Raw genomic sequence first — 23,412 nt, 5'->3', positions numbered from 1 at the left:
GGGAGTCCATGTCTGGAGCTGAACACTACTCACCACTCAAGGAAGTGCCTCATCTTTCTCCCTCACATCCCAACCTGCAGCAATTATGTTTTCTAATCAAATATGATGCAAGTTACTTAAAAGTTGACAGTGGAGATTCCACATTTAGCTTGACAGAATATACAAGCAATGAAACTTTCTTGTATAAACTTGGCCTATGTGCAAAACAGGTATACAAGCAAATTCCTACTATTTACGGTAGGTGTATACTAGGTATCCTGGGAGAGAATGTACTAAGGCAAGGTAATCCTTTTTATTAAGGTGATATTCTTAGAACTATTGATTTCATCAGCAAGTATGGCCAACATGATTGTTTTATTATGATCAGCATAATATTAAAACATGATAATAGAAACTATATAGCTAATACTAATAAGCACAATTCTATATTCTAATTTAATCCTTACAACAAATCCGTGAAAAACTATGACAGTAGTCCCCCCTTATCCACAGTTAATAAATGCTAAGGCCCCCAGTGGGTGCCTGAAATCTCACATAGGACTGAATCCTATGTATGCTGCTTTTTTCCCTATGTCTACCTACCTATAATAAAGTTTAATTTATGAATTAGGCAAAATAAGAGATGAACAACAATAACTAATAATACAATCTAATAATTACAATATGCTTTAATAAAATTTATTTAAAACTTATGAATTGTTTATTTCTGCAATTTTCCGTTTAATATTTTTCAGATTGTAGTTTACTATGGGTAACTAAAACCACAGAAAGTAAAACTGGATAAGAGGAGGACTATTGTTTACTATTATGTAATTATATTATTAAAACATACGCTGTATATGCCATACAGTATTCAATATGCATGATATTTAATGTATAATCTTAAACTATTACTATCTATATTTAACAAATGAGGAAACTGAGTCACAAAGAGAATAACTATTTTGCTTGGGGTTTTCCAACTAATATGTTGAGAACTTGGATTGGAACCTAGGAAGTCTGTTTTCTGTTTCATTCCTCTGCCTCTTGTATGCATTAAGGGGTAGGGCTGCTGAATGGAAAGCTCAAACTGTCATTCACATGGTAGTCTAAATGAGTAGAGCCCCCCACAACTGTACAGATCACCAACAGGCCAGAAATAAGGAAACGATTCCTTCCGGCAGAGGTCTCTGGGGTCCCTGACTAGTCTCACATAATTTTGGGGGCTCTAATGTTCATTTAGAAGAGCATTCCCAAATTGGTGTTCCCTGAAACCAGTTTTCAAAAGGTGGAGGCCTCACCAAAAAAGGCCCAAATGAGTCAAATATTATTTGGAAAGAAGCAAGCTAAATGAATTTGAGTAGTTCTTTCACTAGAAGACCTCTCAGATCTACTAATGTGTTGATGTTCACATGGATTGCGTAAGGAGCATGTGGTTGTCATATTTCCAAATCATTTTTGACCGTTTATATTTCCCTGAAGTAGTGCTTTAGGGAATATTTTCTACTGTGGGAAATACTTGACTTGTAACTGGCCTGGCTGTGAGAATGCAGCCCTTGTTTCAGGAGGTGCCTGGTCTCCTATTGCAAAAGTCTCCCGTAGACACCTGTGGACAGGAATGAAGTATAAATGTGTTCACAGGGAACCAAGCCTAGAATTGGGTTCCTCCTGGTGCTGCTGTTTGCTGGCACCTCCAATGAGCTGATTCCCCTCCCACCCCCCATGGGGTGGGGTGTCTTTCATTTCAAGATTGATGTGCAGGGCTGGGGGTGTAGCTCAGTGGTACAGCACTTGCCTCGCATCCAGGATCGATGATATACATTTCTTCCTCAGTTAACATCCTGTTTTCTATACTAGTTTTCCCTTTCACTAAAACCTGGAATCTCCTTGCTCACTAAAACCTGGAATCTCCTTGAATCTTGAACTCACTCCCCAGTTGGATGCCAAGTAGTATTAACTGCCTATTTTATAACTTGACCTGACTTCTGGGAGCCTCCAGAGTCTTAAAATATTCAACTAACCTCACTCCAAACAAAGTTGATTCCTTCAGTCCTCAAAATAAGTACCTTGGTTAACAGGAAACCAGTCACTGCTCTTTGGGATACCAGAAGTCACAGAGTAGACTGGACTGCTTAACTCCAGACATTTGGGACTACCCTCCAATAAATGCAGCCATTCCAGACTCCTCGAAGGAACCCTAGACTGGGAAGTCTCAGTGATACAGGGAATCCAAATGGTCCTGGCTCTGCCATCAGAAAGGCTCCCATTCTTGAGGTATCTGAAACCAAAATGTCCAATCTGTCCTTCCAATTAGAAATGATGCTTCATTTGGCTGCAATACTCTTCTAGATTCTGGACCCAAACCACAGTGATCTCGGGTGTGTGAGAAGGAAGGAAGGAGGTGGCCTTCATCTCGCTATTAATCCCTTGGCTTCCCATCTGGGGAAACCCTTTGTAGGTGACTTGAAGTAATCCAGTTCCTGGTCTCTTGGGGAGTGCTGATGAGTTAGTTGACTGCAGTTTTTATTTCTATGATGACATTATCTGGGCTCAAATCAACAAGGATCTCAGACTATTAGGTTTGAGACTTTTGATGACTGGGAGAAGAGAGAGGAAAATACTATAGTTTTTGGCTGGTCAAAGGGGAGAGAAATCTGGTGCTTTTAAAAAGGAAAAATAATCATTAAAATAATTTAAAATTATTAATCCACTAAGAATCAGAGCAGAGTCCAATGCTTGTCATTGAGTTAATAATAGTTGGCGATTCCTTTCAGACATAGCTTTTGTGAGGTCATTTTTTGAGGCTAGTGGTGAAAAGCTTCATAGCCACAGAGCAACATTTGGCAATAAATTAGTTCAGCTTGTTTCCACATGGCCCCAAAATCTTTATTTGTTCCATTGTGAAAAACAAACTTTCATTTGCTTGAAGCAGGGAAAAATAAATGATTTTTCTTCTCACATTTTGACAATTTCTTTAAGAAATTTCTTTAAGAAACAATTTCTTTAAGAAACACCAGTAACTACTCTTTTCCCTGTTTGGTTTTAGACCCTGTAAAGGGGGAAAAATGCATTTTTTGCTTTTAACAGAAAGAGCTTAATTTTCTCAAGGCAAGAGCAATAAAGGTCCAAAGGAAATATATTGACTTAACACATTACTGAACACAGTTGGGTAAAAGTCCTTCCCTGGACTTCTGTAAGTATAAAGTGATCTTATGATATTGCTTGTCAGAAGAAAATGTGTGAAATATGTGACTAAATCCTGTTTTATTGTATGCCACTGATTAAAGGCAAGAACTGATCACTTTTAACTGTTGTATGAAACAAATGTGATACAAGTGATGTAGCCATATTCCAAAAACATTCAGTTAGAAAGGGATAAAATTCCCAGAGTTCTGGGAAATGTTACCTGGACTACTAAAGGTAGAAAAATATTCTAATTCCTCTGATTAACTAGCAGAGCACAGTGGTGGTTGCTGCTGGTTGTAAAAGTAATAACAGGAACAGCTAACATTTTGAGTTCTTATTATGGAATAGGCCATAATTTAATCCTGTGAGGTAGGTAATATTAACCTTCATTTTAAAGATGAAGAAATTGACGCTTATAAGAGCTTATTTTATTAACTCTGAAAATAATAACTATGAAAATAACTTATTTATTAACTCTGAAAAAGTCAAACAGTTCTCTGATGCTGGAGACTCACCCCAAACCATTATGCTACAGTTTTACTAGGTGGCCACTGTTAGAATACTGGCCCATCATGCACCAGTTAGATGGCTCTTTAACCTAAGTTTCAAATTTTGCTTCTGGAAATGGGGTGTTCCTACATTTAAATGAGATAATCCATGAACAGCACACCATAGTACCTGGCAAGAATAAATGTTCAAAAGATGTTAGCTGTTTTTAACATATAAAAATTATCAAAGAATTGATTTGAAGTTTTACTTTGTTTTCTTGGTGTGTGTGTGTGTGTGTGTTTCCCCATTTCTTATTGTTTTAGTATTACCTCTTGGGAATCTCTTGGATATGAAGGTGATCATAGTAATCATAACAATTACAGTGAGAGAGTTTTACAGTTCTCAAAGTGCTTTTATGTGAGTAATCCAATTTGATTTTCAAAACACTTTTATGTATTTGTCAGCAAACTGAGGCTTAGAGAAGTAATACTTATCTATATGTGGTTGGCCATATAGTAAAAAGCCGAAGTTGAATCCAGATTCAAATCCATTAGAGTGAATTTAATTAGATCCTTTAATTTGTTAAATTAATTTGTTGTTTCTAGTAATGTTTAGTTAATCTTGGATTTTTTTTAAAGTACATAAGCAAACCATCTGTACATACTGATATTTCCATCTTTTCCTTTTCCATAGTTATGAGTTTTTCTTATTTTTCTCCTAATCCTTATAGGTAGCAGATAGTACAGTTAGTAAACAGACACTTACTTTGCCACTGTTGTACCTTTGTGGACGCTCCCTGGATTAGTCTCTCTATGTGCCCCCTTCATGTCCTTGGATGTGGCCTATGGCTGTCCTATTCAGTAGTCAGGACTGATTTAAATGTTGATATAAAAAATTCTCTCTGATCTTCAGAGAGATTACTTTTCTTAATTCTAACCTAGTGGTTCTCAATTTGGCATAATTGTGTCCTTTAGGGGCACTTAGTAATGTCCAGAGACACTTCTGATTGTGGTAAGTGGGATAGAGGGTGCTAGAGATATCTAGTAAGTAAAGGTCTGTAGGGTGATAAACACCCAGCAATGCAGTGAATATCCCCCTACAGCAAAGAATTAGGGAGCCTGAGATGTCAGTAGTGCTGAGATCCACAAACACTGTTCTAAACTAATGGCTCATGACATTATGATATACATTGTTTTCTACTTCTAAAAAACTTGTGTGTGTGTGTGTGTGTGTGTGTGTTTATTTTGGTAACCAGTATTGAACCCTGGAGTGCTTAACCACTGAGCCACATCCCCAGCCCTTATTTTTTATTTTGAGACAGGGTCTCACTACATTGCTTAGGACCTCACTAAGTTGCTGAGGCTGCTTTAAACTTGTGATCCTCCTGCCTCAGCCTCCTGAGCTGCTGTGCCACACTACCTAGCTTTTATGTATTTTATTATGAATTGTAAATTATTTAAGGGCAGGGATTCAGTCCTAATTATCATTTTACTAACAATATTCAAGACAGTTAGCAAATCTTCCACTATATCCATGTATATTATCTCATTAAGTCATATTAATTTAATCGGTAACTAACCACCCACTACGAAAGATAACAGGTGTTAGATAAAAGTATTCAATGTTTCCTTAAGACATTTGATAAATGACAATATCAACATAGGATCTGCTTTTTTAATTTATGAAACTTGGGCATTGGTCATTCTTACTTCTGATTGCCTGTGACTTCCGCAAATGATTCCATAAACCACAACACATAAAAAAGAATATAGAAAAAATAATATGCTGCAAAAGATACAGTTCACATATGAATACATTTTAAAAAACATTTTAACCATGAAAAATTTGACAATGTTGACTAAAAACTCTACTAGCAGAATCAAACCAAGGAGGAAAAGAAAAAGTGAAAACACTTTCAAGACATCAGGCTCAAGGGAAACATGATCCGGGAGAACAAATGCTCAACATACCAACACTGGTGTCACATTTAGAGCTCACATTTTTCGAAAAATATGATCTCCCTGGAAGAGGGCAGGCATTGTTTTATTTCAAGTGCCTAAAGTATCTGTATTCATTATCATATGTCAGCAGCAATTCAAGCAGGATTTTGTCAAGGAATAAAATATGAAACTCTATAATTCTTCTCACCAATGATATTTCCAACAAAAGCAAGAAGACACAATGAATAAATGATAGCTTCGAAATGTAACAGAAATCTCTTTTATAGCCAGGAAGACTACTTTTATTTTATTTTCATTTTCTATTCATCATTCACTTTATTTATTTTTTCATTGACTTTAGACTTAGTTCTACCAGACCACTCCTTCCTCCATTACTCTCTTTGTTTTCTATTAACAACTGTATTTTCAAAATTTGGAAGAACAACCCTCTGTGTTACCTTTGCAAGGAGTTAAATACCATAGGTAATTACTTGGTAATTAATTATCTTATTTTGTGTGGTTTTCACTTTTATACCATACAAATGCAACAATATAGAAAGCATATCCTTTGAAGTGGAATAGTCTATTAGGCAACACAGAAATTTTCATTGAATTTTATGTTCATAAAATTTTACAACATTAATAATAACAACAGTACAAAATGATAGCTATGACCAGTAGCATGAGCCACCGTCACAATGAAAATATGAGTATTTCAGGTGAGAAGGGACGGCAGTTCCAAGGCAGAATTACAGTCACATCTAAATGAGATCTGCAGCCATTTCATAATTTTCCCCTAGTTTTAAAGCACACATTTTTATGGCTACTATTATTTATTTCCTGGTCAAGCAATGTTATAATTACATGAATTAAACAATTACTCACCCAGTAAATCTGAGGCTCTCAAATTTTCTTTCAGAAACATAACAGAAATAATGGCACTACCTATAAAGAAAATGGCCATTAGTGCTAGTTCTAATATAAAAACATATACTATGCAACTCCATTTGAAAGAAGTTAAAGCATATTATGCCTCATGCCTGACTAGCTCTGTCCTGAGTAGAGACACCCAGCAGACTTCCTTCTCCCTGATGAAGATACCTAAAGATGGGCCTGGTTTACAGGAGATCTACGACAGTGTGGCTGGGACAATGCCTGGTATAAAAGGAGAGCTTGATAAAGCTTCTGAATGACTACATAAATGAAGGAAAGGGTGGGAAATATGTAATCATAATTCACAGAACCCTTGGTGTAGTTTCGTGCTCTATGGCTTTGACACATGCAGCTCTGTCCCCATTCTATGATCAAATCTATATTCAAGCATCACTACTGGAATCTCTCAGCAAAGTTGACCGCTCTACCATTATGCTGAGATGACCCCTACACCGAGTTTTTCATGATAACTAGGAGTTAGTTTCTAGTTTTTGCCTAAAAGTCCGTCAGTTCCTTTTGGTCTGAGATGTCTTATTCATTTAAGATCCTCAGTGTATAGCTGGTATCTAGCATATAGTAAGTTCAATAAGTAATCACTGCATGAAATGAAATAAGTGAGATCCCAGCCCTGAAACTGCTGACTCTTGTCATGTTTTGGACTTTTCTTGCCACAACCAGTGCTGCTGAACTTGCATCCCCATACCTGAGGCAGAGCCTGCTGCTGTGACCTCAGGGAGCAGGACCAAACTGAACCTCTCTGTGTTGTTCCTCATCTGGGGCTATTTCTTTATGAGTAAAAGCATTAAAGAACTTAGAATTGCAATAATAAAAGAATACACAACATAATTTTTCTTTTAAATTTTTGCCCAAAATTACTAGCTAGGATTTTTTTTTTAAAGCATATCAGAGGGGCTGGGGATGTGGCTCAAGCGGTAGCGCGCTCGCCTGGCATGTGTGTGGCCTGGGTTCAATCCTCAGCACCACATACAAAGATGTTATGTCCGCCAATAACTAAAAAAAAAATAAATAAATAAACATTAAAAATTCTCTCTCTCTCTCCTCTCTCTTAAAAAAAAAAGCATATTAGAATGAAAAAGAAAAAAGATCAATCACTTTATTCTTATGTTCAACTGAGTCAATACACTCTGGATTCTGTATTTTATTCATCTTTTGTGTTTTTACTAGTTATAAAAATATGCTTGATAAATACACTATGGAATGTCATTAAATACAGTATTTTAAAATTATTACATTATTTAAAATAATACATTATTTTAAAATTATCCATTCTTACTTACATAAGGGATAATCATTGGTTTATAAATTGTTTTACTCTTTAGGCTTTCTATCTCTTCCTACTTTGTTTGGGGCTATTTTATAACTCTTCAGGAGGCCTAAAAGGGTTGATCAGACTGTGAAAGGACATTTTACATGCAAAAGATATCTTAGCTATCCTCTGGGATTTTCGGGTTTTTTTTTTTTTTCAGTAAAAATAGAGAAAAAAATCATAAAATAATATCATCATCTAGAGAAAATTACAGTTAATAATGTTGATGTTTTTATTTTTATCTAGTTGAGATTAAACTATAATACAGAATTTTCTGTTTTCTCAGTCATCATATTAGAAATAATTTGCCATGTCATTAAGAATTTTTCATAGACATAACTTTAATGTCTGAATAATAATCCATTCAATGGATGCTATAGCTAAATTTGAGTATGACTATGTCTGGCATTCTGGCAATTTATTTAAAACAAAATAACAGGGGCTGGGGATGTGGCTCAAGTGGTTCGATCCTCAGCACTACATACAAACAAAGATGTCGTGTCCACCGAAAAAACTAAAAAATAAATCTTAAAAAAATTCTCTCTCTCTTTAAAAAAAAAATTAAAAAATAAAACAAAATAACAAATTTACACCAAGAAATCTTCATTTAAGATAAGCTGGCACCAAAAACCCCCAAATAATCCAATCAATAAATAGCCAAAAGAACTAAATAGGCACCTCACAGAAGAAATACAATGGGTCGATAAATATATGAAAAAATGTTCAACATCTCCAGCAATTGCAGAAATGCACTAAAAAGAAAAAAAAATTAAAAAGATAAGCTGGGATACTCATATGCTTTTTTTTCCATTTTTCCCCCTTAACCTAGTCTTTCTCATTTAAGTTGATCCTTGTCCTGATAAACTTTTCCAGGCAGGTTATTTATAGAAATGGAAGTTTGACTCAAAGTAAACTGAGCATGGGAAATGTTCATCAAGTGTGTGTCTAAAGCATTAGAGCAAGATTTTTGTAGATTAACTAATGTATGGATATGTAGCTAATTAAATGAAAAATTGAGTTTGGGACAGGTACAAAACGCATATGAAAAGCTTCTATTTTAGGTTTGGAACAAAATGATTCAGGAATAATTGGGTCCAAAGAGGTAGTCTGTGTATTCACTCTCTGATCCACTCACCTAACAAACATTTATATTACAGCAGAACTGGAGCCCGGCATCCATACCTGCTTCTTCCCAGTCCAGAGCTCATGCTTTTTTTTTTTTTAATTTATTGGTATATAATAATTATACAGAATAGTGGGTTTCACTGTGGCATATTTGCACATGGTACTTTGATCTATTTCATTCCCCAGGACCTCCACTCCTCCCACCCACCCCCGCCCCTTTCCTTTACCCTAATGGCTCCCTCTATTTTCATGAGATTCTTTTCTCTCCAACTTCCACATATGAGAGAAAACATATGACCCTTGACTTTCAGAGTCCGACTCACTTTGCTTAACATAATGCAGAGCTCTTTCTAGTATACTGCATGCCATTTCTTCCCTTGAAGTCAGAAAAGACAGCTTTTCTTTTCCTTTTGTTGCTAAGCCACAGTTTCGTAAACAATTTTACTTTCAGAAGGAAGAGGGAAAAATGTAACATGGGAAATAAATTCATTGCTTAAAGCACAAAGGACATGAATATAACAGAAAACTTGAAATATACTACATTCATTACACTGTATCAATTGCGATAAAATAATTATGTTTCATGAAATATAAATATACTCCTCTTTTTTTTCCAAATTTAAAAGTCTAATGTACTTATATACTGACTTAATGACATTTTTCTCTTTTTTAAGAGAACATGAGCTTTTAGATAAGAGAATAATATTTTATTTATATAGTAAAGTAACAAAAAGAAACATTCTACAAGGACACATTTACTTATAACTCATTTATATGCAAATCATGGTAAAAAAGGAGCTGTGCTGAGCAAAAAAAGTCAGTATCTGGGCAACAGTTAATAACATGGCTTCTAAGTAGAGGAGTAAATTTTTTAAATGAGAAAAAATTAAACTGAAGTACTCCCATACATCTTGGCAATCAGATACCTGTCCAATTCAACTTTCTTGATTAGTTCCTATAATAACTACTGCCTAATGAACAACTAGGAAGGTATATTAAAAAATGGAGCATTTCAATATTTCAATATTCAAAAATAGAGCATTCCACAACCAATAGTTTAAAAAGCACTAAAATGGAACACATCTGCAAAATAACAGATGTGCAATAGGTGTGATTAAACTACAGTTATTATTGAGGTTTACTTCAGCATTCGGTTCTGTGTACCTTTTTGATTTTCGATTCAAGGTTTTTTTGGGCAGAGGCTCAAGAATGTTTTTCCATGTAGCCTTCAGAAATGTTATGGTTTTGATAATAGGTGTGAGACAATGCAAGAAAGTTCAGAGGTGAAATGATTGGGTTATGAGAGCCTTATCAGTGCATTAATCCCCTGATAGGGATTAACTGGTGATGGCAGGCAGGTAGCGTGTGGCTGGAGAAGGTTGGTCATTAGGGGTGTTCTTTTGGGGTACATATTTTTTGAGCTGAACTTAGTTTCTCTCTGTTTCCTGTGCCATGTCCTGAGTTGCTTCTACCACACTCATCCACCATGATGTTCTGCTACACATTAGAGCAATGGATACAGCCATCTATGGACTGAGACCTCTGAAACTGTGAGCCTGAAAATAAACTTTTCATCCTCTAAAAGTGTTTGTGTCAGTTCTTTTGGTCACAGCAGTGAAAAAGCTGACGAAAACAAGAAGACATGAAATGCTCATTGGCCTTGGTGCTTAATCACAAAGTACCAAGATGGGTGTAATGAAAACCAGGAGGTGGGGCGGGGGCTGTAGCTCAGTGGTAGAGCGCTTGCCTAGCAGGTATAAGGCACTGGGTTTAATCCTCAGCACCACATAAAAATAAATAAATAAAATAAAGATATTGTGTCCATCTACAACTAAAAATATTTAAATAATAAAAAAAGAAAACTAGGAGAAAAATGCATATTCAATAATGTTGGAAGGTTAATAATATGTCCCTCCAGGTATATAGGCTATTTTCCCAGGCAAAACTCATTGCCCACAGTCAATAAACTGTTATTCTTGGCAAGTGAGAAATGTCTACAAAACTTGACACCCTTTCCCCCCAAGCTTCTAAAAAATTGATGGTGAACTCTGCTGTTGCAGTTGCCCCAATAATCATCCTATCTTGAGGCCTATGTAAAAATTTTGTGAAAGGGGCTTAATTTGACCTGTCTTCCACTCCTTCTTATTTTATTTTCCTTAAGGAAATGCTCAGTTAGAAAAAATGAGTCTGATTCATGAAAATGCTGTGAAGTGGAATGAGGACAGGAATTAACCAAAAAGACTTCCTTTCTTCCGTTACTCAAACTATCACTGTGGGTGAACAGCAGGGGGTCCCACTGAAGGATGCTGGAGCCAAGACACTGATGAGGAGGCAAAGGCACTGATCTGAGAGGGCAGAACACCTGGCTCTAGTTTCGACTCTCAAGAATAAGCTATGCAACAGCTCATGGATTAACTTCTTATCTTCTGGGTTTTATTTCTTAAACAGGTGAGATAAAGCACATTTGTTTTGTGGCTTCCAATTACCCATGCTGTTTGAATATGTTATAAATAGCCAGTTATTTAAGAGAACATAGATCAAGCTGTGACCTTTGTGTTTTTCAAGCAACTTGGAGTATCTTAATGATAAGCAAGAGGCAGGTCTTCTGTTTTCCAAGATAGCCAGGTTCTGTGTAGCACCAAGTTATGAGGCACTGCCCTGTCCTTACTAAGTGATGAATCAGGTGTACCCACACCAATAGGGGAAAAAACCCCAATGGATAATGAATGGTTAAGAATACAAATAGTTCACAAATAGGAGTAGACAAAGAGGAAAAAAAAGTCCAACTAAGTCCAATTTCACCAGTAATAACAGGCAAGATAAAGCCAGGTGCTATTTCACACACAATTGCAAGGCTGAGTGCTGACAAGGGCTCAGTACTTCTCCAACTGTTAGTGTCATTGTAAATTGATACAATCCTTCTAAAGAGTGATTGCACAATGCCTCTCAAGAGCATCAAACTATTCAAATTGTTTGACCTAGTAATTATGCATCTGGGAATCTGTCCTAAGGAACTATTCCAAAAAACAGAAAAGAGGTTCAAGCTTATCACTGCCAAATTATTCTTCCTAGTGGAAAACTGAGCAATCTAAATGCTCAGCAATAATGGATAGAATATTAAATAGTCAATAAACATTATGATGCAAAATTACATAGTGACATAAAAATGCTTACACTGTAATATTAAGAAAGAGGAAATTATGTCTACGCAATGATATATAAAAATGTATACATAATAATGGTGACTATATATTCTACTGAGAGTTTGGCATGGAATAATTAACTCCTTCTATCCTCCCTAGGAGAGAGGTATTGTTATATTCATTTTATAAATGAGAAAGCTGAGGCTCAGAGAGGTCACATAGTAACTCCAGGGCCAGGCACAGAGGCCATAATGCATTTTTTTTTAAAGGTGAAAGGTTATATACAATTATATTAGACACCAGAAATACATTTCAGTGACTGATTCAGTGATACGTTTTAGTGTGGTGACTATACTTAATATGTATTATATATTTCAAATTGCTAAAATAGATTTTAAACCTTCTTGACAGATATGCTAATTGCTTTGATTTGGTCTTTCTATACTATACATTAAAACACCTATTTGTATCCTATCTTATTATATATATAATTATTATTTGTCAATCCAAATTTTTTAAAAAATTAAATTCAAAAACTAAAATTAAAAATTAAAAAAATATCATACCAAAATGCAAACAGTGGTTTTGTACAACATTGGGGGGGAGTATGGATAAAAGACGGCACAAACACTATCCATAGGGAAAGGACATAATACATTATCTTCTAGTGTTTTCTCTGGTGCAAAACAGGACTTCTGTGGGGCAGTCTATTAATGTATTCACTTTGCCTTGAGGTTCTAATGCTTTATGTTTAGGAAGAATCTCAGCAACAATTAAAATGGACTGACTTCTCTTGGTGAGCCATGTGTTCTCTTTTTGGCTATCAAATATCACTCTGATTAGCAATCAGAATGCAGAGTCACTCTGGTGGATATTCTGATTCAGATTTCTAAGAGAAAATAAAGGTCAAGCAAGTTTGGTGGCTTCAGGCAAACCAAGTTTCTATGTAGAGGGGCCAGGCCCAGGAGTAGGGATGTGCCCTGGCACTGGGCTACTGAAGAATCAAACTCTACCTAAGAAACTAAACAGACACTTCACAAAAGAAGAAACACAATTGATCAACAAATATATGGGAAAATGTTCAACATTTCTAGCAATTACAGAAACACAAATCAAAACTACACTGAGATTTCATCTCACTCTAATCAAAATGGCAATTATCAAGAATAAAAGCAACAACAAATGTTGGTGAGGATATGGAGGAAAAGGAACACTCATACACTGCTGGTGGGACTGCAAATTGGTGAAACCATTATGGAAAGCAGTATGGAGATTCCTCAGAAAACTTGGAATGGAACCACCATTGACCCAGCTATCCCACTCCTCAGTTTATACTCAAAGGACTTAAAATCAACATACTACAGTGACACAGCCACATCAATGTTTATAGCAGTTCAACTCACTCACAATAGCTAAACTATGGAAACAACCTAGGTACCCTTCGACAGATGAATGGATAAAGAGAATATTATGCTGCCTTAAAGAAGAAGGAAATGATGGCATTTGCCTATAAATGGATGGAGTTGAAGAATATCATGCTAAGCAAAATAAGCCAATCCCAAAGAACCAAATGCCAAATGTTTTCTCTGATATGCGGATGCTAATTCACAATAAAGTGGTGGGGTCTAGGGAAGAACAGAGGTACTTTGGGTTAGACATAGGGGAGTGAAGGGAGGGGAGGGGGTATGGGACTAGGGAGAATAGTAGAATGTGCATATATGATTACATGACTGGTGTAACTCTACGACATGTACAACCAGAAGAATGAGAAGTTATACTCCATGTATGTATGATGTGTCAAAATGCATTCTGTCATGTATAACTAATTAGAACAACAACAAATAGAATCACCCCTGAATTTGCCCTTCATTTACCTCCTCTCTGACATCACTCAGTTTCTGAGGTTCCAAGACCAGCTGTTATTCTGGAAGTTATTTAGCTTAATAGGGTCAAGAATAGATGCTTTAAATTCACAGTAGATCACAAGAGAGAGAAAAAACAAAAACTCTCTAGATTAATCTGGTGCATAGGAGTTCAGAAAGGTTGTACAAACTTGTTTTGGGGTTTCCACTGTCATTACTACTAATGGGGATTAGGAAATGAGAACTTAAGCATCAAATTTCACTTAGCAGAAAAACCCAAAGGCAAATTTTAACATGTTAGATTAGAACTTTGTGTCTGTAAAATAATAGATAATGGGCATTTGCTTTTTCAATTTGTAACATTATGACATGCATTTTTTACTTAAATTCTTTCCCTCCCATGATTTTTAAAAATTTAATAGCACAGAAGAGAGTTATAAGAAGTATTTAAATGTCTGTGGCATGGTTATTTTAAAGTGATTTTGATTGCTTTTATTTCTCTTAGCTTTTTGCCCCTTATTACCTTTTTTTTTTTTTTTTGGGTGGTATATTGGGGATCAAACTCGGGGTCTTGTGCTTCCAAGGCAAGTGCTCTGCCATGCAGCTACATTCTCAGTACCTCTGTTACCACTTTTTAAAGACAAATCTGACCCAAAGTTAAAATATCCATTGATTACATTTTACTCAGATGTGATTATGAATATGATTCTTATCTGATTTCATGGGGAAGAAAAAAACCCTTTCAAAATGTAACAAACCAGATGCCTGCAGGGGCCAGTTAGGTAATCTCTAAAGAGGAAAAACAATGAGGATTGGTGGGATGTGGTGAAGAAGGTCAGTGGAGCCTTGGTGAACTAAACGATGGTGGCAAGTCCAGTGCCACCAAATCTGATTCTGTAAGACAAAAATCCAGGCTGTGTGACATGGTCTCATTTTTAAGCATGGGAAATTATATTCTTTAAAAGTATTGTTTGAGCTAAACAACACACAGCAGTGACCAGTTCTAGTTTAGAGGCCACCAGTGTGTGAACTCTGACCTAATCTGCAAATGAAAACTCTACCAACTTTTAGTGCTTAACCTCTGTGATCTTAGGAGAAACCAGGATATATGTTTATAATATAGGAAAGTAGAAGACAAAATAGTTTAAACAAATCAAAAAACCCTTTCTTTTATTTAAAAAAATAACCATGACATGAAAAGAACATATTTACATAATAATGCTACAGACAGAACCTCACATGTAAATATCTGGCTTGTGGTTTCTGACCACTCATAATGGCAACTTTATTGTACTGCTAAAAGCAAACCACAAAAACACTTTCATGTCAGTCACAATCAAGCTTCAAGCACGTGGGCATACTGAGCGTGCTCACAGGCTCCACCAACTCTAACCATAGGAGGTACTGCTCTATAATTATCATTCCCCATTAACTGTAGAATTTTAGGGGGAAGAGTATGTCAATTACAATGTACTCCATGGATTCAGGATTTGGAGCTCTGAGGATGTGACAGTTTGAAAAATGTCTGCTTACGGAAAGAAAAGATGTCCTACCAACCACGTTGGCAGGAAGAGAAGAGTCAAGAAACTCACACTGATGAAAAAATGCTTTTGTCATTTACTGAAGATAATGAAGACATAACCATTATTAGGAGGCAATTTACATAAATACAGATGAGGAAATTTACCTGCACTAAGAACAATAATCCTTTCTTTTCTACATTTTTCTTGGCATGCACTAATGATTAAACTTGAAAAGACTCCAAAAAAGTAAAAATACCACCACTGACAAGATTAATATTGTATTATAAGTTTAATAGCACATTACTTCATCATTAGCAATTTCTCTAGAAATATTTTGTGGCATTCTCAAAAAATAAAGATGGGTGGAAAAGATGTTTCAAATAAAGTTTTAGGCTTCAGGAATGCTTTCTGCTGAGAGTGTATGAGCAGACATAAAATTAAAACGTCAGAGTTTTATTCCACAGTTTATGTAGGCTGGTTTTTGGACAAATGTGCTGAAGAGACAATTCAGCAAGCCATTTAGCAAAGGAATATTTTCTACATGTTTCAAACATTAAAACCAACGTCCATGTGAACTGTCACTATCACAAGCATCCAGGAGGTTTTGGAGATGCTGAGACTTGATCCAGGCTGGCACTAAGCTCCATGCTGTGAAGAACAGAGAATTTGTGGCATCTAGGTTTGTGTAATGCTACAGGTCACTTGCTCATTGGTCTGTTTGTGTTTCCTTTCATTTGTTTCTAATAAAAATCTTGGAGACCAAAGTTTTTGCTTGACATGACTTCTTTGGAATTCCAAAAGGCCTCACTAGGGTTTTCTGGCTACACTATGACCACTGTCTAATGGATTGCAGATACATTTCAGCTTAGGGCTTCAGAGAAGCACACAGAAATACATGAAACAGGGGCTGGGGAGGTGGCTCAAGCGGTAACGCGCTCGCCTGGCATGTGCGGGACGCTGGGTTCGATCCTCAGCACCACATAAAAATAAAATAAAGATGTGTGTCCATCAAAAACTAAAAAATAAATATTAAAAAATTTTCTCTCACTCTCTCTTAAAAAAAAAAAAGAAGAAAAAGAAATACATGAAACAGCATGTATTCTATATCCTGAATTTCAGTTTGGGCAACAGCTAGCATGTTAGGGAAAAGTAGAGATGGAGAATCCTTGTTGATCACCGGTCTGTCTCACTATCATTCTCTCAGTGCAGTTCACACCCCAACCTTAATCCATATAAGCCCAGTAACAGGGTTTCTACTTCTCTTAGGAAGTTATTCTAGGGCCAAGGAGAATTAACTGCTATTAATTTCATCTTTCCATATAAAATCCCAAGGGTTTAATTTCATATAATTCATCCTAAATTCAATCTTCTTATTACTTTCTTCTATTAAGCTTGGCCATGTTAATAAGGTAACAAGTTTTTGTCTTTAAAAAAATTTTTTTTGGTAGTTGTAAACAGACAGAATGCCTTTATTTGTTTATTTTTTTCATGTGGTGCCCAAGATTGAACCCAGTGCCTCACACGTGCTAGGCAAGTGCTCTGCCACTGAGCTACAGGCCCAGCCCAATAAGATAACAAGTTTATGAGTCTCACAGAGCACCCGGCACAGTGGAGCTTCATTCAGAATTAGTTTCTTACCATTAACTACTTCACCTAAAGTATTTCCAGAATTTAACTTTTTCAGTTCTGTCCCTCTGAGTATACTGATTTAAAGTAATTGAAAAATGTCATTGGTGCTTTCTGTCTTCCTTTTGTTCTCCCAGTCCCTGCAGCAGTCTTCCTCCGTCTCTATTTCTTTGCCACCCCTGGACAAGTTAATTTTATACTGAGTGACGTCTACCACGGAACTCCTTAATTCCATGGGCTTCAGTTTTTTGGGTTGTTGATAACCTCATTATTTTTAATTGTCTCTAAATGTTGAGGCAGAACGCAGATCACAGTCATGGGGGATAAACAGAAAAGAGACAACATTAAATGTAAGGCCACGCTTTGCAGAGGCACACATAATCCAACTCAACACGCAAGGGACAGGCTTAGAAACCTCTAAGTACTCACAAGTGTGAATATTCATGAGTGCCTTGCAATGAACAACTGTTTAACCACCGGGTTTCATCAGGAATTGAAATCTTTTAAGCAAGTGTTTTGCTCTTTCAGCACCTTAGAACAGAACATCCAATACCTGTTTTATCAAAATTCAAATTCTACAGGCTGTATTGTGTGATTTTCTGCACTGTGAGAGCAGACGTCAAGCAATGAGGTACAACCTCCTGTCTCCTGCATCTCCGCTGAATGGTGAGGACAGACACTGCTGTGAGCATGAGAGCCCTGCTGGAGGGAAGCATAGCTCAAGGCCACTGTGTCACCATGCAGGCTGTGCAGGTGAGGTGTGCAGGGGCTCTGCATTCCAGGAGTCACCACCTGCCTCCCAGAGCTTGTCAACTCACGTATTTCTAAGGACAGTTTTCTGATAGGTGGCACCAGAGTGTCCTGCTTTAATAAAATTAATGTATTACAATAATTTGTAGACAGAAATAAAGTTGTCATGAGAAAGGGCTGCCTTTTTCTAATTCGAAAAATGGCATCACATAAATGAGAGAAGGTCCCGTGTAGGGTGGGAAGAGTGCAGAAAATTCGGCTGCTTAACACAGTTCAGATACCAGGGAAGGGCTCCTGAGGAAGGGGGGTTACCTGAGACAGGAAGGATTGGCCATCTAAAATTGAATTACAGAATATCCAACTTATTTCCTTTCAGTGGATTTCTGGTGTAACAGAGAGTTTCCCAGAAAATACATTCTCAAATCACAGTTGGACCAGAAAGAAATCTGCCCTTCAGCCTCGAGTTCATTTGCAAGTGAATAAATGTGTTCTGAAGCCAGAGTGAGAAGATGGCGCTGCTGCACACAGCTGGACGGCCATGCAAACGGCAGACCTGTTTCTTCAAATGTGTCTCATTTGGGTTCTTTTTTTGGAAATGCTGATATTTTTCCAACATGTTTCTGAATAGACAATGTGGAAAAATTGAAAGGTGATTAAACTGAACAAATGAGTTCAGAGGACCCTACTTTTCTGCTCCCTACCAAGGAATCATTGCAAGGATATGAACAATAAAAAAGCATTTCCTGAACTGGTTCATTCATTTTAGAGACTGTAATCATTATTATTTGCGGTGGGGGGGGGGAGCATGGGAATAAACTCCATTATAAAGAACAGTGTACTCTATGTAATAATAATAATGATAAATCACAATGACAACAGCTAGTGTTGTCATGTCAAATACTTTTCTTAAGTGGTTGTGTTTACTAAATTTTTCTGAACAACCACAGACACAGAAATTATTTTCACTCCCATTTTACAGATCAGTGAGGTATACATTTGTTAAAACAACTTGCATGAAGTGATAGAGATTGCCAGAGCAGGACTAAGACCTGGACCAGAGCACATTGTCCCCAAAGCTTGTGCTCCTGCATTCCACTGCCTGGCTTATTGAGGCAATAGCCTACACTCTAGATGAAAATGGAAACCATTGAGGTTTCTTAATGAAAACACAGAAACAAACCAACATCTAGAATTAACCATACTGCCAGTATAGCTAGCATTTTCATCAGAAAAAGCTATTATTCATTAAGAAAAATCTTTAGCAAGAAAAGTAAAGTGATAACATGAAGATAGGAAGGCTCCAAAGACTCCAAAGACTCCTTTCAAAAACATGGAGCCAGGCCTGGGCACTCAGACCCACCTACGTGCTAAGATTATTCCTTACTGTATAATCTCCAGTGCTCGGCACTGGCAGGTTATCTAGGCTGAGTCTCTAGCATGATGTAACTACTTGTGATCATTGCTGAGAGGTTTTCTGCAAAAATTGTGGTCCCTTGAGATGCTCCACATAAAAGTATTTGGGGTTAATAGGTTTTGGAGACTTGGTTCATTGCATCTACCTCTGAAGGATTCACAGTGCCAGGGGCCTATTCCAAGGCCCTGAGATGCCCTTATATTAATGAACTGTATAATTTTCTAAATCCCAAACTGCAGAAACTTGTTTGACTATAGAATTCTTCGTTTCTTAGAAGACCTATGAAACTGCCTATAAAACTAATGTTTGAGAAAAGCTACCTGAGGGTGAACATGTCAGTGAGGAACAGAAGGGACACTGAGCAGGAAAGGGAGGATAGAAAGGATGATGGCTCAAGTCAGGAAAATGTGGGAAAAAGCAAACTAAAATCCCCACAATGCTTCTTATATACCAGTCCTTATGTTATATATCATATATATCATGTATAACATGTATATCATATATATAATATATATTTTAATATATATTTTATATATATATGTATGTGTATATATATATATATATATATATATATATATATTTGTTTTTCATCTGTTGATGTATACAGAAAAAGAAGCAGAAATGTGATTATGTAAGACAAAATAGCAGATCTGACATTTTAGCCATCTTACATGTATAAGACAGATGCATATATTTACCCACACACTATCTCCTTACTTCTAGGGGAAAAAAAAAAAAGGAACACAGTATGTTGGCATTGGTGTGAACCAGAATATCTATGGCAAGAGTGAAAATTGGAAGAAAGCACCTTTCACTTCAACTTAAGGTCTAAACGTTTTAAAGTATCTGAATTTTAACTGTCTTTTTTTTTTTTTAAATAAAGCAAAAAACAGAAGAAAGATCAGAAAAGAATATATAATTCCCCATGCAAAATTGCAATATATTATCTTCTTTTTTTTAAATTCAAAGTAATGGAGGCAGGGTTCTAGCATAGAAGAGTGGACACTATTCATTCTGCTTATCTATAGACTCAGCCCTTTCTTTTAAAAAGGCTTTCCCTTTTGTTTTGAATTCTAAAGTTTCTAGAATCTTTATAAAGGGTATTAAGGGGGTGTTCTAGAGCAATTCTCTATCACCAGGGGTCTCTTACCATCCATGGCACCTCACAATAACCTCAAATTCAGCTGTGGAGTGCAGTGCGAATACTATTTATGAACATTTATCACTGTTTGCAAAGATTGTCAAGGAGGAATGATTTGTGTTTGAAGTTATCAATTTATATCTTTAAAACTATTAAAATGGTCAGAGAGAAGGGTAACTAAAAATGTCCTGAAGTTGAAACTTTTATCAGGGTTAAGAGCACACAAGGGAAAACAACCTGCAGCATTAAGAAAACCCATGTATAAAGGCAGTGGGCTCCAAGTGTGAAGGTTGGCGAACTGGCCCTGCAGGGGACTCTTGAGAACAAGATGTTTTCTGAGTGGAAGGTTGGAAAACTTAAGATGCTTATTATTAATGAGAACTTTGAGCAAGTTAGGGAAGAATGGGCAGATTCATAGTGTAACTGAAGGACTTCGAGGGGTATTACTGCTGACCCTCCAAATTCTCATTTAAACCCCACCCATGCAAAACAAAAACAAAAACAAAAAAAACAGTTAACCCAAACTAGAAGACATGAGATAAATGGAGAATTTCAATTACAATGTGGTGCACAAAACTCACTCCCAGGTGTCTTTCTGATATGCCCAGACACTTTTTCTTCAACTATTTCATGAAAACTGAACATAAAACAGAGTAAGAAACAAAACAAAGATCAGCACTAAATGCACAATCTAAAGAATAATACAACATTTTCAGAACAACTGGAAAGATGCCAAGTTGACAATCTAACAGGATGTTTTATCTGTTATTTCTTAGATTTTGAGAAGAAAAACAATCTAGAATGCCCATGAATGTGTCATATGCAGTAAATAGAAGATAAGACACAAGCAATTTGCTCATTTCATTGAGAGTTGAAAATGGTAAGTAACTACATACATTTTTGTCTCTAGGGTAGTATTAGTATGGGGATTTTAACTAAATTTCTAGAAAGTGAAATAAGTGTTCCTTGTAAAATATTCTATCATACACCATGGAAGTATTTTAAAATATTTTAGAAGATTAATAAGGGAAGCCACTTTCAAAATAAAGTGAAATTCTCTTTGGATATGCATTATTTCAGTTTAAGCTATGATTTCTTTAGGGATATCATATTTTAAGAGATATATTAAAATTAGGATATATGAGATATGATATGCTTGCTCTAGTTGTTCACAATGACTGTCAACTTGTTTCTATTTCTATGAAGGGTCTAAATTCACAGAAATTTAAAAACATGCTGTTTCCATGGCAACAGATAAAGAGTAAAACCAAAAAGATTTTATTGATTTTAACAGGACTTAGAGAATTTGTTCTCTTTTTTTGCAGTGATTTTTGCTCTTTTTTTTTTAAAGTCTTCAGCAACATCTCATTATACTCTTTTCTAAATGTATTTAATAAATCTTGAAGGTAGAGAATTGTGACAATGCTATAAAATTATACATTTTATGGTAATTGAATCAGCAATATTTAATTTTTAGTGTCAAAGAGATGTTAAACTATGGAGTTAAGATCGAACAACAAAAACTCTAAATGTAAGTTTAACGTCTGAATAAAGTAAAGCTGCATTATAAATGCTTTTAGATAATCCATTAATGATTTAAAAAATCCATTATTGATTAAAAGCATAGTATAACATTTTCAATTACTACTATTAACTTATAAGATGCAGACATTGAGGATTAGGCTTTTAAATGTAAATGGGACAGCTATAAAACACAAGTTTCTTCACGGTTAATATATCAGCTTGAGAGGGTAACTGCAATTTGAAGCATAATTCCATGTTAACACACTAAGAAAACAGTGGATAGATTTTCTTCTTCTGTGCTTTTTCCCCCCAATTATCCCAATATCTTAACATTTCTATTTGTTGAAATATAGAAAAATGGCCCACCTGCAACAGACATACAGCCTAATGGTGCGATCAGAGTAATGGGAGCAAGTCCGTAGGCGGCAAAGTTCCCTGTCTCCCCGACAGCCATCAGGAAGATTCCGCCCCACCAAAGCACGCTCTTGAAGTATGGCCTTGGGTGTTCTTGTTGTGCCAGCTGAAGATGAGAATATTTCTGGAAATAAATCAGAATGCAAATAAAAAAACACTTCCATCCAAGTAAAACTTGCTTTGAAATTTTGGGTCCCCTAAATTTACATTATGGCATTTAAACTTATTTGCAGATTATAGAGCAATTATGATTCCTTCTTTGTCCCAAACATATTAGCAGCAGGAGCAACTCATATTCATATAGTATTTTATAGTTTCAAGGGAGTTTTAACATATGTACATTGCTTTATTTTCATAACAACTGTGTAAAATATGTATCATTATTACTATTTTAAAAAAATGAAAGGTATGTTAAGATGTCAAGAGATCTTCTAGAACAGTACACCAAAAACATTTTTTTTAGAATGTTAAGTAACTCCAGATGCCAAAATAAATGTTACTTAAATAAAGATAAATTAGTAAAGGGAAACTTTTTTAAGGAAAAATCAGATTTATGGGTCAAAGTACCTATCACAATTAACATAGCAGGGCAGAATGCTTTAGCAGCTGGGAATTGTGAAGGGATATAATCTGACCCTTATTTATGTCTGATTTAATATTTCTTTGTATTTAAAAAAAATATAAAAGGCTATGGATATAACTCAGTAGTAGAATGCTTGCTTAGCATGCTCAAGGCCCTGGGTTGATCCCCTGTACTGCAAAAACAAAACTAAACCAAATATAAATTCATGAAAAATGGGCATTAAATAAAGACATTTCCCTAATGATTTTATGATAACTAAGATGCTTTCTTATGAGAATTGTGTATAATTCTAGATTACTTAAAATTTTCAAAAACCAAAATAATGAAAGTATCAGAAGAAAATACAAAACATTAACAACAAAAAAATCTTGGCATAATAGGAACACCTTTGTAAGTGTGACACAAAAATCTATAAGCCAGAAAAGCAAATATTTTACTGTATTAAAAAAAAAA

General features: G+C 35.8%; 1 protein-coding gene across 1 annotated transcript in view; it reads right to left on the bottom strand.

Moving 5' to 3' along the window:
* The window catches only part of Nipal2 (NIPA like domain containing 2), a 78,490-nt gene that overhangs the window by 32,535 nt on the left and 22,543 nt on the right, over window positions 1-23,412 (bottom strand). Inside the window, exons 3-4 of the mRNA XM_027946192.2 lie at window positions 22,329-22,500; window positions 6,480-6,539 (exon numbers count right to left, since the gene is read on the bottom strand). Of these exons, the coding sequence (XP_027801993.2) occupies window positions 6,480-6,539; window positions 22,329-22,500 (232 nt within the window). The remainder of the gene's footprint in view (window positions 1-6,479; window positions 6,540-22,328; window positions 22,501-23,412) is intronic.

The sequence above is a fragment of the Marmota flaviventris genome, chromosome 15 (assembly GCF_047511675.1).
Source record: "Marmota flaviventris isolate mMarFla1 chromosome 15, mMarFla1.hap1, whole genome shotgun sequence".
NCBI lineage: Eukaryota > Metazoa > Chordata > Mammalia > Rodentia > Sciuridae > Marmota > Marmota flaviventris.
Note: the sequence above shows the minus strand (reverse complement) of the source record. Positions and strands in the feature narration are given on the sequence as shown.